General features: G+C 56.2%; 1 protein-coding gene across 4 annotated transcripts in view; it reads left to right on the top strand.

The window, feature by feature from the left end:
- The window catches only part of HIP1 (huntingtin interacting protein 1), a 43,996-nt gene that overhangs the window by 24,680 nt on the left and 4,420 nt on the right, over positions 1 to 14,896 (top strand). For 3 of the 4 annotated variants that reach the window (XM_083875042.1, XM_083875041.1, XM_083875043.1), the window contains exons 2-24: positions 4,327 to 4,390; positions 4,941 to 5,083; positions 5,637 to 5,693; positions 6,129 to 6,209; positions 6,881 to 6,957; positions 7,116 to 7,177; positions 8,389 to 8,529; positions 8,914 to 8,971; positions 9,765 to 9,840; positions 10,291 to 10,422; positions 11,006 to 11,103; positions 11,256 to 11,328; positions 11,685 to 11,868; positions 11,964 to 12,052; positions 12,149 to 12,265; positions 12,351 to 12,452; positions 13,142 to 13,336; positions 13,454 to 13,601; positions 13,693 to 13,779; positions 13,879 to 13,986; positions 14,354 to 14,490; positions 14,597 to 14,707; positions 14,826 to 14,884. In XM_083875042.1, coding sequence (XP_083731168.1) covers positions 4,327 to 4,390; positions 4,941 to 5,083; positions 5,637 to 5,693; positions 6,129 to 6,209; positions 6,881 to 6,957; positions 7,116 to 7,177; positions 8,389 to 8,529; positions 8,914 to 8,971; positions 9,765 to 9,840; positions 10,291 to 10,422; positions 11,006 to 11,103; positions 11,256 to 11,328; positions 11,685 to 11,868; positions 11,964 to 12,052; positions 12,149 to 12,265; positions 12,351 to 12,452; positions 13,142 to 13,336; positions 13,454 to 13,601; positions 13,693 to 13,779; positions 13,879 to 13,986; positions 14,354 to 14,490; positions 14,597 to 14,707; positions 14,826 to 14,884 — 2,399 coding nt within the window. Of the gene's footprint in view, positions 1 to 4,326; positions 4,391 to 4,940; positions 5,088 to 5,636; positions 5,694 to 6,128; positions 6,210 to 6,880; positions 6,958 to 7,115; positions 7,178 to 8,388; positions 8,530 to 8,913; positions 8,972 to 9,764; positions 9,841 to 10,290; positions 10,423 to 11,005; positions 11,104 to 11,255; positions 11,329 to 11,684; positions 11,869 to 11,963; positions 12,053 to 12,148; positions 12,266 to 12,350; positions 12,453 to 13,141; positions 13,337 to 13,453; positions 13,602 to 13,692; positions 13,780 to 13,878; positions 13,987 to 14,353; positions 14,491 to 14,596; positions 14,708 to 14,825; positions 14,885 to 14,896 lie in introns of those variants that run through there. The other variant, XM_083875044.1, reaches the window with a different exon arrangement.

The raw sequence follows: 14,896 nt of genomic DNA, 5'->3' as shown, positions 1-14,896 counted from the left end.
GCAGATGCAGCCAAATAGCCTGGGAAGGTATTTTCCACATGTCTGACTCCCCTCTCCCAGGGAGCCTATGGGACTGAGCAGAAAGATAGGTTGAGCATCCTCCTGTCCAATACCTAGAAATACATCCCTGCGTTTTACATCCCATGTAGCTGCCCAGGCCTGCCAACATTGGTTTCTTGCCTTCCTGCCTCCCTTTCTCTCTGGCTGCTGGCAGGCACAAAGCCAGGTTTGTTTCCTGCTCCTGCTGTCAGGCCACAGGTGCCCAGCATGGGGGGACCACAGCCACCCCAGCTGTCCCCAGGAGCCTTTGCTAGTCCTCAGGGGAACATTGACCACAGCAGATGTTATCCAGCTGGCTTTGTTCCAGGATTTTGCTGAACAAAACCATTCCCTGAGCCCCATCAAGGCTGGGATTTGACATTAGCTGCTGGAGGAGGGTGATGTTTCAAGAGAGATGTGCCATTGGAGGAGCTTGCCTGCCTCCCTTGTCCTGCACACCTCCAGGGCCTGAGTCAAACTTTGCTTTACTGGGATTTGCATTTTAATTAAGCCCATGGATTTTTCTTCTGAGCTTGTAGTCAAGTCTTCCTGCTCACTTCCTTCTCCGAAGCTCCTGCGTCTGCAGAGCTTGTGAGTGGTTTTCCAGAAATACACTCCATCTCGGCTCTCCATTTATAGAAAGCAATTAAGGAGAAATGAGGGAGTGTTACTAAGAGGATTTGCACTGCAACTTACTCAGTTTCTCCAGATAATTTGCAGTAGCTATGGAGTCTTTAATCAACACTTGTTTCCTTTTGGAAATGAAAAAAAGCGGGAAGGCATTGTGCTGCTCCTGAGCCAAGCTTGGCTCTTCGCCTCCAAATGGGAAATTTTGCATTCAGGGAGTGAAAGTGTAATCTGGGGAGAACTGGTGGGGGGTGAGGGTGTGTGTGGCAGAGGGAAGTGTGTGTCAGAGCTCAGAAACCCTCTGTTATCCCAAGCCATGCAGTTTTGGACTCCTCTGCCTAGAGCCTGCAAACACATGCCTGTAGAGATGATATGAGACCTGGTCCATGCATCACCCCAGTGCAGAACTGTTGACGGCTCTGCCTTACTGTGGGATGTCCTTGTGAGAAGAGCTGGGCTGGATCAGGGGTTGGGAATTCCATGGGACATAGCTATGGTGACCTGTCAAGCCATGGGCAGTAGAACTTCCACAGGTTTCTGGGAGTCTTCTTGGCGTTGCAGAGGGAGGAAAAGAAGATTTGAAAAATCCCATTATTCAGAGATAGATAGTCCCAGACTGCTCCTCTCCTAAATGGCCTATGCTTTTCCATGCACACACTGGTGGGGTTTCCTCACCCTGCTCCAGTGGCACTTGGACAGCTAACAGTGCTTGCAGCCTTCCCAGCCTCAATGTCCTTCCCAGCCCTTGCAGCACCCATGGAGCCACTCCATAGTCTGGCAGAGCCCCGTGCACAGCCCTGCCCCAGGTCCTGCCCTACTGAGCTCAGTCCCACATCCTATCCCTGTGGCTCTGCCAGGCTGGCTGCATGGCAGTGTCACCCTCACACCTGCCCTTATGCAATATACCCCTCTGGACTCTTCTGCTTCCCACCTGGCCTGTTGCACAAGAGGAAACTCCAGGGTTTCCTGTCCCAGCAGCAGGTTGGGGTGTGGGGCTGCCCCATGTCCCTGATGTCCCCTGCCCCTTGTTCATGAAACTGGAGTGGGCCCGGCAGTGCTGCCCAGATGTATCCTTGTGGGTCAGAAGTCACCCTCATAGGTTGGAAGCTCATAATTAAATTAAAATTCCATCAACTGCAGGTATGGGATGTTGGTGGGAAGTGGCATCTCTAAATCAGGGTGAAAGACCCTCTGTGGGGAAGGGGTCCGGACTTGCTGTCCAGGCAGCCCCAAATTTCCCTCCATTCTGACCCAATTTTGCAGCCAAATCACCCTCCCTGACCCTGCTTGTCCCCCGGAGGTGACAATTCCAGCCTTGGTCTCCTGCTGCTGCTCTGTACTCCTCCAGTTTGCTGATGTGGGCGCTGCCAGAGACACTAATTTGCAATTTGGGCATGTCCCAATTGGCTCCCAGGATGAGACCCCTGCCTTGCACTCCTAGGGATGCAGTGTTGAAAGTGGAGTGTCCATAAGTACAGGAAAGTGAGATCCAGCTTTTCTTCAGGAGCCTTTCTGCCTTCCAGAAAGATGTATGTGCTTCAAATGGAGTTGAGAAACTTGGGAATAGAAATTCCAGCTGGTCCCTGCCTGGAACCAGGGGCTGCCAGCCCCTGTCACCCTCTCACTGTGTCTCCTCACTCTGGGAGGTCGCTGGGACTTCCTTGGTTGGAAAAAAGTGTCCTTGCTTTGCTGGGAAAAGCTGGCACAAGAGAGCAGTTAAACTGGGACTTCCATTTCTAGCTTTCCCAGGGATGCAGCACTGCTTGCCTCCAGAGACTGCCCCTGTTCTGGTCGTTTGGGGACAGCAGGAGCGGCTTTGAGAGAGTGCTGCCTACATCTGCCTCTGGCTTATAAGCTTCTGCTCCCCAGTTCTGGCTTTGCATTTGTCTTGTTCCTTGTGGTTCAGGACTCCATGCTGAGGTCGAATGTGCATTTAAATGCTGATCCTGGCACTCCTCACTGTGCCAGCTGGTTCATCACAACTGTCCTGACAGTCCTGGGAGCTCTGGGGCTGGAGACTGGGGTTTTGGAGAGGACAAGCTGCCTGGAGCTGGATCCATGGCACATGTCACGGCTGTTGGGATGCAGGCATCCTGCTCTGAGCCTCTACGGCATGGGCATCCCTCTCCAGACTGGCAGATGCACCTTCCCAAGCACTTTTTAAATGCTGAATTTAATTTTGTGGTTTTTCTGACAAGGGGCTGTGGCTGCTGGGACAGGCAGAGCTACAGAGGTGACTCTCACTCTTTTCCTCGTATGCTGGGAACCTGTTGCCTCCATCGCCCTCAGGAAGGGATGGTTGTGTCTCTCCACTGCTGGTGTTCCTTAAAAAACCAAGCTGAGTTCCAGGTTCTGCCCTGCATGCCTGGGATGGGTGTCTTGCAGCTGGCAATTCAGGTCCCCTGACACCTCAAAATGAGCCTCCTGCATCTTGCTCTGGTAACCTCCCATGACACCTCCATGGTCCTTACTGCTCACCTGCATGCTCACCACTCAGAGCCGATAGGGATGGGGCTGCAAACACCACAGAGCAGTGACATCACTGCAGCAGAACTGGCTCATGTTGAGGCATCTGGACACCGTTTCAGCTAAGGGAGTGCTTGGCTCTGGGCTAGGGGTGCAGCTGTGGGTGGGGTCTCATATGCCTCAGGGCATCATCATTCCCACTCCAGGTGGCAGAGGGACTTCCTGGGGAATTTGGGTTGTACTTCACCACATTTAGGGCACCCTCCAGCCCCGCTCAGCACAGACTCACCAGGGTCCATAGAGATGAAGCCATGTGAGGCCACTTCAGAGAGCATCAGGAAGCAGGGCTGCAGCAAGGATTGTAGTGAGAAAGGCATATAAGTTAATCTCACAGCTTTAATTTGTTTATATCAGTAATAAGCTACTTCTGACAGTGCTGAGCCAGATGCTTCCTTCCCTTGGCAGTGGGATGTTCACGGAGCAGGTGCCAAGGAAGCACTTGGTGATGTGGGAGCTTGGGAAGAGGATGACCCTGAGCTGGCATCTTTCTCTCTCTATGAAGGATCAGAAATGGGGTAGAGTTAAAAATCCTGTCTGGAAAATGCTTCCAGTTGCCACTGCCTTCCATAGGATAAATGGTGCCTGGCTGTGCCCAGGCTCCTCCATGTGGACTCCTCAAGGTCCTCAACACCTGCATGGCAAGCCCTGCCTGTGGATTCCACTTCTATCCCTCTAATCCATGGAGCAGCCAGGAACTTGCCAGGCAGCTCTGGCAGTGGTCTTGCCACCCCACTGCCTGATTTTTGGTGCCCCCTCAAATTGTCCTCCTCATTCAGCACCCCCAAAAGTGGGGTAGGAGCCACCAGCTGCTGCCCACGATCCAAGGGCAGGGGAGGGATTTGCCTTCCTTCTGCCTGTCCCACCATTCTGAGGGCAGCAGAGGGCTCTTTGTGGGCACTGCTTTAATTGCTTTGTTATTATCCTAAGTAAATGAATCCTGGCACTAGCTGAACCTGATGGATGCCAACTGCATCCCAGAAAGGCATCCAGGAAAGGTCAGCATCCAGCTGGCACATTGGGGACCTGCATGGAACCCAGCTACTGCAGAGCCAGAGGGTCTCAGTGAGCAAGGGGGGGACCATGAAGGAGCCTCAACCTTTCCCATCTCACCCCCCCATCATTTCTCTCTTGCAGACTGTCAGCATCAATAAGGCCATTAATGCGCAGGAAGTGGCTGTCAAGGAGAAACACGCCAGGAATATCCTTCTCAAAGCTGGCCATGGGATAAGGAGTGTGGGAGCAGGGCTAGGGCTGCCTGGAAAAGGGGAAGCATCAAGAGGGTGTGTGAGAAGTGCCCAGGGTGCTGGGGAGGCTGGAGGCTATTAACAACATTGGCTATTTTTCCAGCATGGCACAGGGTCCCTGTCTCTGCTGTCACAGCCTATGAATATTGTTAGGTGCCCAGGCTGGTGCTCTTAGCACTGCCATCCCAGGAGAAGGCAGGAGGGGAAGGTGCCTACAGCAGGTTGGGACACTGCCACCAAAAGTGGATCCCCAGCATCCCAGCCAGGCACCTGGGAAGGCTCAGTGGAGGCGCAGCCCCAGCCTTGCATGTGCCATTGGTGCTCCCAGAGCAGGGCTGGCGGGGCGAGGGTGGCTTGTGCCACTTTGGGGACAGCATGTGCCTGGGCTGGGCGTCATTAGCTCCTGTGGTGACCTGGCCCCCCTGGGCTCTGTGGGTGCAGCTGTCTTTGGGTAGCCATTCTCCATCACCAAAGGGCAGGGGAGACTTCCTTGACCACCAGCACCATGCATCCTGGGCACTCACCATGAGAAGGGAGCACAGACCTTCTGGTCAGTGGTGAACCGGCTGCCGCTGTCCGGCAATGCCGTGCTCTGCTGGAAGTTCTGCCATGTCTTCCACAAGCTCCTCCGGGATGGACATTCCAATGTGAGTGCCCAAAGATCAGCTTGGGGCCAAATCGTTTCCCCTGCAGGGCTGCACCAGGTGATGGAAGATGCTGGAGGGTCAGTGTCCTTCTGCAGGGTCAGTCCTGGGGTGGGGGCTGGAGTCCTCACAGAGGGTCATTGGCCTCCTAGGGGTTTGTCCTTAGTAGGGCCTGGAGCTGGTGCTCTTCTGGGGTTAAATCTATGTGGACACCAGTGCTGGAGCTCTCCCAAAGGGTCATGCCCTCCTGCAGGTCAGTCCTGGGTGCCAGAGCCCTCCTGGTGCTGCCCTGCCCAAAGCCCCATGTGCCTCGAACCCCAGTGCTAACAGCAGTGCCAGCGCCACAGGAAACTGCTCAGCGCCTGGCAATGGCGTTGGTGCAGGAGCCATCAGCAAGGATCCTATTTGCGGAAGCAGAGGCACCCAGGGCTGGTGGTGGCAATAAATGGGTCGGGAATGCATCAAGACCTCCCATTTGTCACCTGGTTCCTGGTTTCAAGTGTGGAACACTGTGTCCTGGTGCTCTGCCTACTGACTGTCACCATCATTCCTCCAGGTCCTGAAAGACTCCATGCGATACAAGAATGAGCTGAGCGACATGAGCAGGATGTGGGTAAGTGATCAACCCTGCCAGCCATGGGGGGAGACCCTGGAGGTGCCTTGGCCCAGCTGGAGGGCTGTAGGCTTGGGAGATTCCCTCTCCCAGGAAGTGGAGTGCTGCCATGGCTGACCTGTGGCTGTCATCACCTGCCTGGGCTGAGTTTCAGTTGCATTCTGTGTTCCACCAAAATCAAATGCCTCCTTCCTGTTTTATGGCAAAACCCAGTAAAAACTTGGCTCTGACAGTCAAATGGCATTGAAACATGCGGAGAAGGTAATGAGAAGGTCTGACCAAATCCCTTCAGTACAGCCAGCCTGCATCCAGGTGCCAGCGAGGAGGGTTTGGCTGTGATTTTGGGGAGAGAAGGGAGAGGTCAATCATTCTGCAGTAGAAGAAGCTTTTCCACAGCCTGCCCTGGATCTCAACAGTTGTTTTGGGTCCCCATAGGGCCACTTGAGTGAGGGCTATGGTCAGCTCTGCAGCATCTACCTCAAACTGCTGAGAACCAAGATGGAATTTCACACCAAGGTAAGCACCCCATGTCCCTGTCCCCAGGACCGTAGTAAGGGGTGGGCACTGGGGTGACAGCAAGGGACCAGCATGGCCATCCTGCTGCCTCCATGAAACATTCACAAAGCTGCCAGTGGCCATCAAAAATGGCCCAAGGACCAATGCTTTGTGGGTGGCAGAATTCCTGGTGGCCCTTAGGCCAGGCTGAGAGTTGGTGGGCTACAAGTAGTAGGAAACACACACACCCCTTTCTCCTCCAGCTATCCTAGATGGGAAACAGGGAAGAACTGCTGGAAAGAGGTGTTTTCTGTGGCCATCGCCCTGTCTTTGAAGTGTGATGTGACTTTCCCCAAAATACCAGGGCCGGTACCCCCTGGGGCAGATATCACTCCAGCCCATCCAGCTCTCTGCTGGCAGCCCTGTCTCCTCCCTGCTTGGCAGGTTTCTCAGTCCAGGGAGAATCAGGGTTATTTTCTTGCTGGGAAGAGAACAGATGCTGTGGATTAGGGATGTGGTGCTCACTAAGGGTTCAGAGACCCTGCACTACCTCCTTTTTCCCCCACATTACTCCCCTGGGTCATCCAAGAGCTGACTTTGAGGCTTCAGGATCACAGCCCTGGTGCTCTCAGAGCTGTGGCCAGACCAGGAGATACTCTGGAACCCTTTCCTGACTCCTGCTTTCCTCACAGAATCCCCGATTCCCTGGAAATCTGCAGATGTCTGACAGGCAGCTTGATGAGGCTGGGGAGAACGACGTCAATAACTTGTGAGTGTGGGGCAGGGAAAAGTTCAGGGAGGGAGTGGGTGCAGATGGGTGGCGCGATCTTCCCAACCCCACTGGCCACATGACCAAGGAAGGACAGGATACTTCCTCATGGGTGGCCTTGGGGACAGTTCCCAACCATCCTCCACCCTGTTTCCTAGTTTTCAGCTGACGGTGGAGATGTTTGACTACCTGGAGTGTGAACTGAACCTCTTCCAGACAGGTAAAGCCCAGCATTACTCTGAAACATGGTGGAGTGAGAGATCTGCTGGAGTCCAGCCCCTCTGCGGGGCTGATCCGAGTTGGAGGAGGCTCTGACGGGATGTTGGCTGAGGGCACCACAGCTCAGCTCTTCTATGGGCACTTCACTTGTTGAACTATGATTCAACAAGGCAAAGTGGAAGATGTTTCACCTGGGTCAGGGCAACCCCTGGTATCAATCCAGGCTGGAAGATGAAGGAATGGAGAGCAGCCCTGCCAGGAAGGACTTGGGGATGCTGGAGGATGAGGAGTTCAATATGCCCCAGCCATGTGTGCTCCAAAACCCTCCATGCCCTGGGCTGATCCCCCAGTGTGGGCAGCAGGTGAGGGGATGATTCTGCCCCTCTGCCCCATTTAGGTAAGAGCCCACCTGCAGAGCTGCCTTCAGGCCTGATGTCCTAGCACATCAAGCACAGCAAGCTACTGAAGCAAGTCCAGAGGAGGCCACAAAGATGATCTTGAGGGCTGAAGCCCCTCTGCTCTTGACAGAGGCTGGGAGAGCTGGGGGTGTTCAGCTGGAGAACAGAAGGCTCCAATAAGATCTTAAAGCTCCTTCCAGTGCCTAAAGGGGTTCCAAGAGCACCAGAAAGGGACTTTGGACAAGAGCCTGGAGTGACAGAACAAGGGGGGATGGCTTCCCACTGCAGAATGTGGGGCTAGGTGGGAAATTGGGAAGAAAATCTTGGTTGTGAGGATAGTGAGGCCCTGGCACAGGGTGCCCAGAGGAGCTGTGGCTGCCCCATCCCTGGAAGTGTTCCAGACCAGGTTCGATAGAATTTGGAGCACTCTGGTCTAGTGAAAGGTGTTGGAATGAGATAATCTTCAGCTGCTCCAAGCTGGTTTTGAAGCATCTTCCCTCTGGCACACCCAGCACACTCCAGTGGCCAGTGGGACAACAGTGACAGGCAGAGCACAGGGGTCACGTGTCAGCTCTGTCCAGGACATGGCTAGGGCTCCTGGTTGGAGGGCTATAGTGCCAGGCTGGAGTGTTCCCAGGCCTGAGTGGGAGACCTGGGTGGAAATTTCCCCTCCTGCTGCAGGGCAGCAGGCTGTGTCCCCAAGGGCCAGTAGGTATCTTACTCTGGATGACATTTGTGGATTTGGCAGACATAGTATGGCACCCTCTGATACTGCCAGTGCTGCCGAATCTGATTCTGTGCTCCTTCCCTGCAGTGTTCAGCTCCCTGGACATGTCACGCTCGGTGTCAGTGACAGCAGCAGGGCAGTGCCGTCTGGCCCCACTTATCCAGGTGATCCTGGACTGCAGCCACCTCTACGACTACACTGTCAAGCTGCTCTTCAAGCTCCACTCCTGTGAGTGTCCCCAGCACCACTGCCTTTGATGGGGGAGACACACAGGGAGGCACTGGGGCCACCACCCTGCTCAGCCAGGGCTGTTCCACCACCACCTCTTTCCCAACTTCTTTTGGGGGGTGAAGGGAGTTGCCATGGCAAGGAGGTGCAAAACCCATATCCTTCAGGATCTAAATTGTGGCAGCCACCAGTGCATGCTTCTCTCTGCCCTGGGGAGCGCGGGGTGTGGTCCCCTCCTGCAGCAGGATACTGCGTGGTGTATTCAGACCCCCAGAGGAGGGTGGCCATCTCTGGGAAAGTGCCATTTCCACAAGGCTGTGCTGATGGGTCATTCCCTGATCCATGAAGACACCTGCTGACATTTCTACTTGCTGTTTCTTCCAGGTCTGCCGGCAGATACACTGCAGGGCCACCGAGATCGCTTCCTGGAGCAGTTCCGAAAGTAAGTGCCCAGACCCAGAGCACTGGTGCAGTGGGAGTGCTCCCAAGGCACTGAGGTTAAAAATGAGTCAGCAGGGATGTGCTGTGGTCTCGGATAGGTGATTTCTTAGAATAACCAAAACAGAAACTGGCCACTGAGAACAGGCAGGGGATGTCATGGTGCCAGGGGAGGATGTCATGGTACTGAGGGACATCTTGATTCAAGGTCACAAACTGCAAAGAGCAAAAGCAGGGCTGGTTGTGCTCTGACCACACAGGGACTAACTTTGGGACAGGGATCAACAGTGCCAAGATCCTGACTGGGATGCTCAGGTGACTGGGAGAGGTGGGAGCTAGGAGTGGTGTGGCTGGACACTGTCCCTCCTCCCCAGAACTGTAAGTCCTGGAGGGAGGTACCCTGCTTCTGGGGAAGATGCTTCTGCAGGAACTGAAGGTGAGGGTGTTGGCTCTAGGCAGGAATCCCCCCTGCTCCTGAAAGCTTTGGGTAGCCAGGAAGTGGTTTAGATTGGAAGGATCTTTGAAGGTCATCAGGTACAGCCCCCTGCCATGGGTAGGGACACCTTCCACTAGACCAGATTGCTCAAGTTCCAGGTCCTTCTCCCTGCCCATCAGGCCTGGGGTTTATGGGATAAACCCTTCAGCAGTGGGAGGATTTTTAGGACCTGCCCTGACTTTGGTGGCCGCACAAAACACCTTCCCCTCCAGAGCAGTACAATGGCCAGGTGACATCACCTGGAGCCCGGCAAGGGGTTGTCCAGGTTTGACAAGAGCCATACCTAACCATTCTCTTGCAGGCTCAAGGACTTTTTCTACCGCTCCAGCAACCTGCAGTACTTCAAGCAGCTGATTCAGATCCCACAGCTGCCAGAGGTGAGATCCTGCAGTCCCCATGTTCCCTGTCCCTGTGCCCAGGGGCAACAGTGGGGGCACTGGCAAAAGGCCCAAAAAAGCCTCTTGTTGCCTTGCTCAGCTTCTTAGGTCTGGTGGCAGCATGGGGCTCTTTGACCTTGAGGATCATTCTTTTATCCCTCACTGGGTGGCATCTGACTGGATGGAGCTGCCCTCTGACTGATAGCTGGGATCCCCTCTCTCACTGATCCATAGCCCTTGCTGAGATCCATCCCTGTGGGTCCTGGTTCCGTCTTGTTGGGTTCTGATTCTATTCCTCTGCACCCTGACTCCATCCTTGTGGTCCTGGCTCCATTCTCATGGGTCAAGGCATGGGCAGCTCAGCTCCAGGGCAGGATTTCAACCAACTGTGCCTTCAGCCCAGCAGCAGTGCCAGTCCTTCCCCTCAGCCCTGTTTCCCTCCCTCCCCAGAACCCTCCCAATTTCCTGCGTGCCTCTGCGCTGTCAGAGCACATCAGCCCTGTGGTGGTGATCCCTGCCGAGGCATCCTCGCCTGACAGCGAGCCCATCACAGACCTGGTGGAGATGGATGCAGCCTCACAGGTGAGGATGGTGGGGGCTCTCTGGCTCTGGGCCCAGGGTTGTTTATCCAAATCCATGCTGCAGTGAGGGCTGAGACAGTGGGGATAGCCTCAGGAACTGGGGAATGTCACTGAAGAGAGAGATGGGTCAGTGCTGGACACCCTGTCTGGGTGCTGGATGTCCCATCTGCATGCTGGGTGTCCTGTCGGGGTGCTGCTAGGGTGAATTCTCCCAGTGCTGCTCAGTGGTGTGCTGCCCTCTGATCATGAGCAAGGAGAGGTTTGGCTTCGAGCATTGCCATGGAGACCTTTAGGTGTTCACCCTCCTCTCCAAGGATTGTCCTCAGGCGTTGAGCGGGGCGGGGAAGGAGCATGCAGTGACATGGTTTTGGGGATCTTCTCCCTCTGGGAGTTAGGTGGGGATGGACCATAGATGCTCCATGTTCATCAAGTTGATCACATTCAGTGTCCTGGAAGCAGGAGGAGAACCAGCCCCAGTGTCCAGGCAGCTCATAGGCTGGCTTGGCAGTGACATGGGACATGGAGGGGCAAGAGCTACCAAGTGGTGGTGGGGTCACTCCAGCTCTGTCCTGCTCTTCCCACAGAGCCTGTTTGACAACAAATTTGATGACATCTTTGGCAGCTCCTTCAGCTGTGACCCCTTCAACTTCAACAACCAGAACGGGATGAGCAAGGATGACAAGTAAGCAATCATGGCAATGCTGTGGGATCGCCAAGATTGTACCGGGGGCTCTCTGCCTGGAGCAGCATCGCAGCCATGGTGACATAGGGGACACCTCCCCTCCCAGGCTGTGTCCCGATGGCACTGAGGGTGCCATGTCTCTCCTACTCCAGGGACCGGCTAATTGAGCAGCTTTACAGGGAGATCACAGCCCTGAAGGAAGAGCTGGAAAACTTCAAGGCTGAGGTGAGTGACAACCAGGTGGGCAGGATAAGACCCACTGGGAATGTTGCATAGGCTGGTGGCTGTGTCCCTGGGGTGGACAAGACAGTCACCCCATCTCTGTCCTGCCCTCTTCCCAGTGGCATCTCTCATACAAAGGGTCCCCAGGTGTGCCAGGGGGCTGTATCCCTGTTGGGGGGTGGGCTCAGCCCCGCTGCCCAGCATCCCTGTGCTTTGCCCAGATGCACCTGGGGGCCTGCAGAGTGGTACCCATGAGGGCGTTGCTGGACAGTACTGGTGGGTGTGTGATGGTGCCAGTGGGCATTGTATGGTCCTGGCTAGCACTGAACAGCGCCATCAGCCCCCACCCGTCCCTGCAGAGCGCACGGGGTGCAGTGCAGCTGCGTGGCCGTGCCAGCGAGCTGGAGGCTGAACTGGCCGAACAGCAGCACCTGAAGCAGCAGGCACAGGACGAGAGTGAGTTCCTGCGCACAGAGCTGGAGGAGCTGAAGAAGCAGCGGGAGGACACGGAGAAGGCTCAGCGGAGCCTGACAGAAATTGAGAGTGAGCAGGAAGTGCCAGCACTGGCATATGGTGGCGGTGAGTCCCAGGCAGGGGGTCCCCAGGTGCTCAGCTCTGTGTCCTTGCGTGTGTGGCAGGACGAGCACAGGCCAACGAGCAGCGGTACAGCAAACTGAAGGAGAAGTACAGTGAGCTGGTGCAGAACCACGCTGACCTGCTGCGCAAGGTGGGCTCCCCAAACGCCCCCCCCCCCCAGCATCCCCTCTACCAGCTGTGCCCCCTGACACCAGGGGCTGCTCATCTCATTCTCTGATGCTGCCAGAATGCAGAGGTGACCAAGCAGATTACAGTGGCCAGGCAGGCCCAGGGGGATGTGGAGCAGGAAAAGAAGGAGCTGGAGGATTCCTTCCAGCGGGTGAGCGAGCAGGCACAGAGGAAGGTGAGTCAGGATGAGGGAACACACCAGAGATGAGGAGGGGCTCCCCATGAGGCACCACCGGTGACAACCTTTCCCCTTGCTGCAGTCTCAGGAGCAGGCAGAGGTGCTGGAGACACTGAAGCGGGAGCTGGCAGCCAGCAGACAGGAGCTGCAGGTCCTCCAGGGCACGCTGGAGTCTAACACACAGGTGAGAGCACATGACGGGGACCCTTAGCACTCCTCCGGGCTGGGTAGCCAGCCTTAACTATTTGACATCACTGGCATCAAAACTAGCTCCCTGTCATCTTTGTCAAATCTGGGTGGGTTTGATGTCACACCGATGGGTTTCATGCTCCTGAGTGTGATAGTATGTGGAGCAATGGGCTCCAGCAACAGGGATCATGGAATAAAATGCCTGGAAGAACAGGGTCAGTCAGCAGCTCTGCCTCCTGTAAGCCCAGGTAGCAGTGTGACATTACATTGCATGATGTGCCAGAGGATATACTGTGCTGACAGAGCTGTGGAAGACAGCAGGGGTGCCTGGGCTTATTGTAGGAGGCAGAAACTGGCAGGAAAATGCAGTCACCCATCTATGAGGTGGGCAGACTCAGCAGCAGGATAGGGATGTGGCAGAGGCAGCACCACTCCTCCATCAGGATGGTGACAGTCGTGATGAAAATGCATTTTCACTGATAAAAGTGAAAAGACTCCCCAGGAGCCTCAGTCGTCACCAGATAAGATTGTCAGAGCTGCTTGGTGTGGGGAGCTGTGCTTGTGAGGGCCATGATGCACCCAGCAGGGGCAGTTGGGGTGGCCCAAGCCTGTATCAAGAATGAGTCCCCAAACTGGAGGGTTAACCCTCAACACAGCCCCAACTGCCATTTCATACCCCCCCAGGCAAGAGCAGAGCAGAGCACTCGGATTGCCAACCTGGAGCAGGAGAGGGACAGGCTGAGCCAAGCAGCAGAGCAGAACAGGGACAAGATGGCAGCTCTGCAGGCTGAGCTGCAGCAGCTGCAGGACACGCTCAGCCACGAGCAAAAGAGCAGCAGGGCAGAGCTGGAGATGCTGCAGACCCAGCTGAAAGACAAGGTACCATGAAGGTCCTGCCATCCCCATTCTGGCCAGACCAGAGGGGTTTGGGTGGGCCAGGTGCAGGGAGTGCCTGATGGCCCAGGAGGGGCTCTGAACCCAGCTCTGGCCCAGCAGGAGAACACAGAGCAGGCGCTGCAACAGCGCCTGGCTGAGGAGCAGCTGTCCCTGGTGCGAGGCACTGTGCAGGAGGCCAAGCGTATGGTGCAGGACTCCTTGGCTCGCATGGAGGATCCTGCTCATGTCAGCTGCACCGGCTCAGCAGGTGATGCCCCTGCTGCTCCCCAACCTGATGTTACCCCAGCCTACCTGCTCCCTGTGGTCCTGGCTGAGCCCTGCCTGCTGTCTGCCTGCAGATTGCCTCCTGTCCCAGACACTGGCAGCCTCTGAGTGCGCAGAGCGACTGCAGGATGCACACAGCAAGTACCTTTCAGATGGTGCAGGTGAGAGGTGGCAGTGCTGGGCACAAGGGCCGCCCTGGCACACGGGGCAGGTGGGCAGCACGGTGGAAGCTGAGGCCTATGCCTGTTGTCCTGCCACAGCTGTGAGCTCCCTGCTGCCCTGCCTGGCTCTCTTCGCCCACCTGGTCAGCAACACCCTCCTGCAGGGCAGTGCGACCTCCCATGTGGCCCCTGTGGAGCCTGCTGACCGTGAGTGATGCCCCAGGCCAGGGGCTGGGTGGGCGGGGGCCAGCCTGGGCTAGGGATCGGGCTGGGCAGGGGTCAAGATGGGCAGGGGATCAGGGTGAGCAGGGGCTGGGGTGAGCAGATGTCAAGGTGGGAAGGTACCAGGGTAGGCCAGGGCAAAGAGGATGCTGGGGTGAGTGGAGGCCAGGGTGTGCAGAGGTCATGGCAGGAGGCGGGGATAAGCGGGCAGGATTCTGGGGCAAGTAGGGTGCTGAAGTGGGCAGAAACCAGGGCAGGTAGAGGCCAGCACAGGCAAGATGCTGTGGTGGGTAGGAACCAGGCATCTCCTCCCCACGTATGGCCCCCTCAGCCCTCCATGCTGCCCATGCAGGTCTGCTGGAGCTGTGCAAGCAGTGTGGCAGTGAGGCTGTGAGCTACCTCAGCGCCCTGCAAGACCCAGGGATGGTGGCAAGTGCTGACTGCAGCCTGGTGACAGCCTGCCTGGGCCAGATCACCGCCATTGGGGAGGTGGGTGGCCCAGGAGGGCTGGTGGGATGGGATCAGGCCATGGCAGTCACTGCCAGAAGGACTGTAGTGCTCTTGGACAGTCCCTTTCATCCTTTCCTATCCCCAGGAGCTGCGTCCCAGGGGTCTGGATGTCAAGCAGGAGGAGCTGGGTGACCTAGTGGACAAGGAGATGGCAGCAACGGCCATGGCCATCGAAACAGCATCTGCCCGTATTGAGGTGAGGGTCACCATGAGCAGAGAGGTACCCACAGGCACTATGCTGGGGGCCTGCTGGGACCACTGTAGAAGCCAGAGAGGCGCATTGGGCTCAGTACAGCCTGCCTCCCCTCAATCAGGAGATGCTGAGCAAGGCACGGGCTGGTGACACTGGAGTCAAACTGGAAGTTAATGAGAGGTGAGTGGTGAT

Source organism: Zosterops lateralis, assembly GCF_965231275.1.
Source record: "Zosterops lateralis genome assembly, chromosome: 19".
NCBI lineage: Eukaryota > Metazoa > Chordata > Aves > Passeriformes > Zosteropidae > Zosterops > Zosterops lateralis.
Note: the sequence above shows the minus strand (reverse complement) of the source record. Positions and strands in the feature narration are given on the sequence as shown.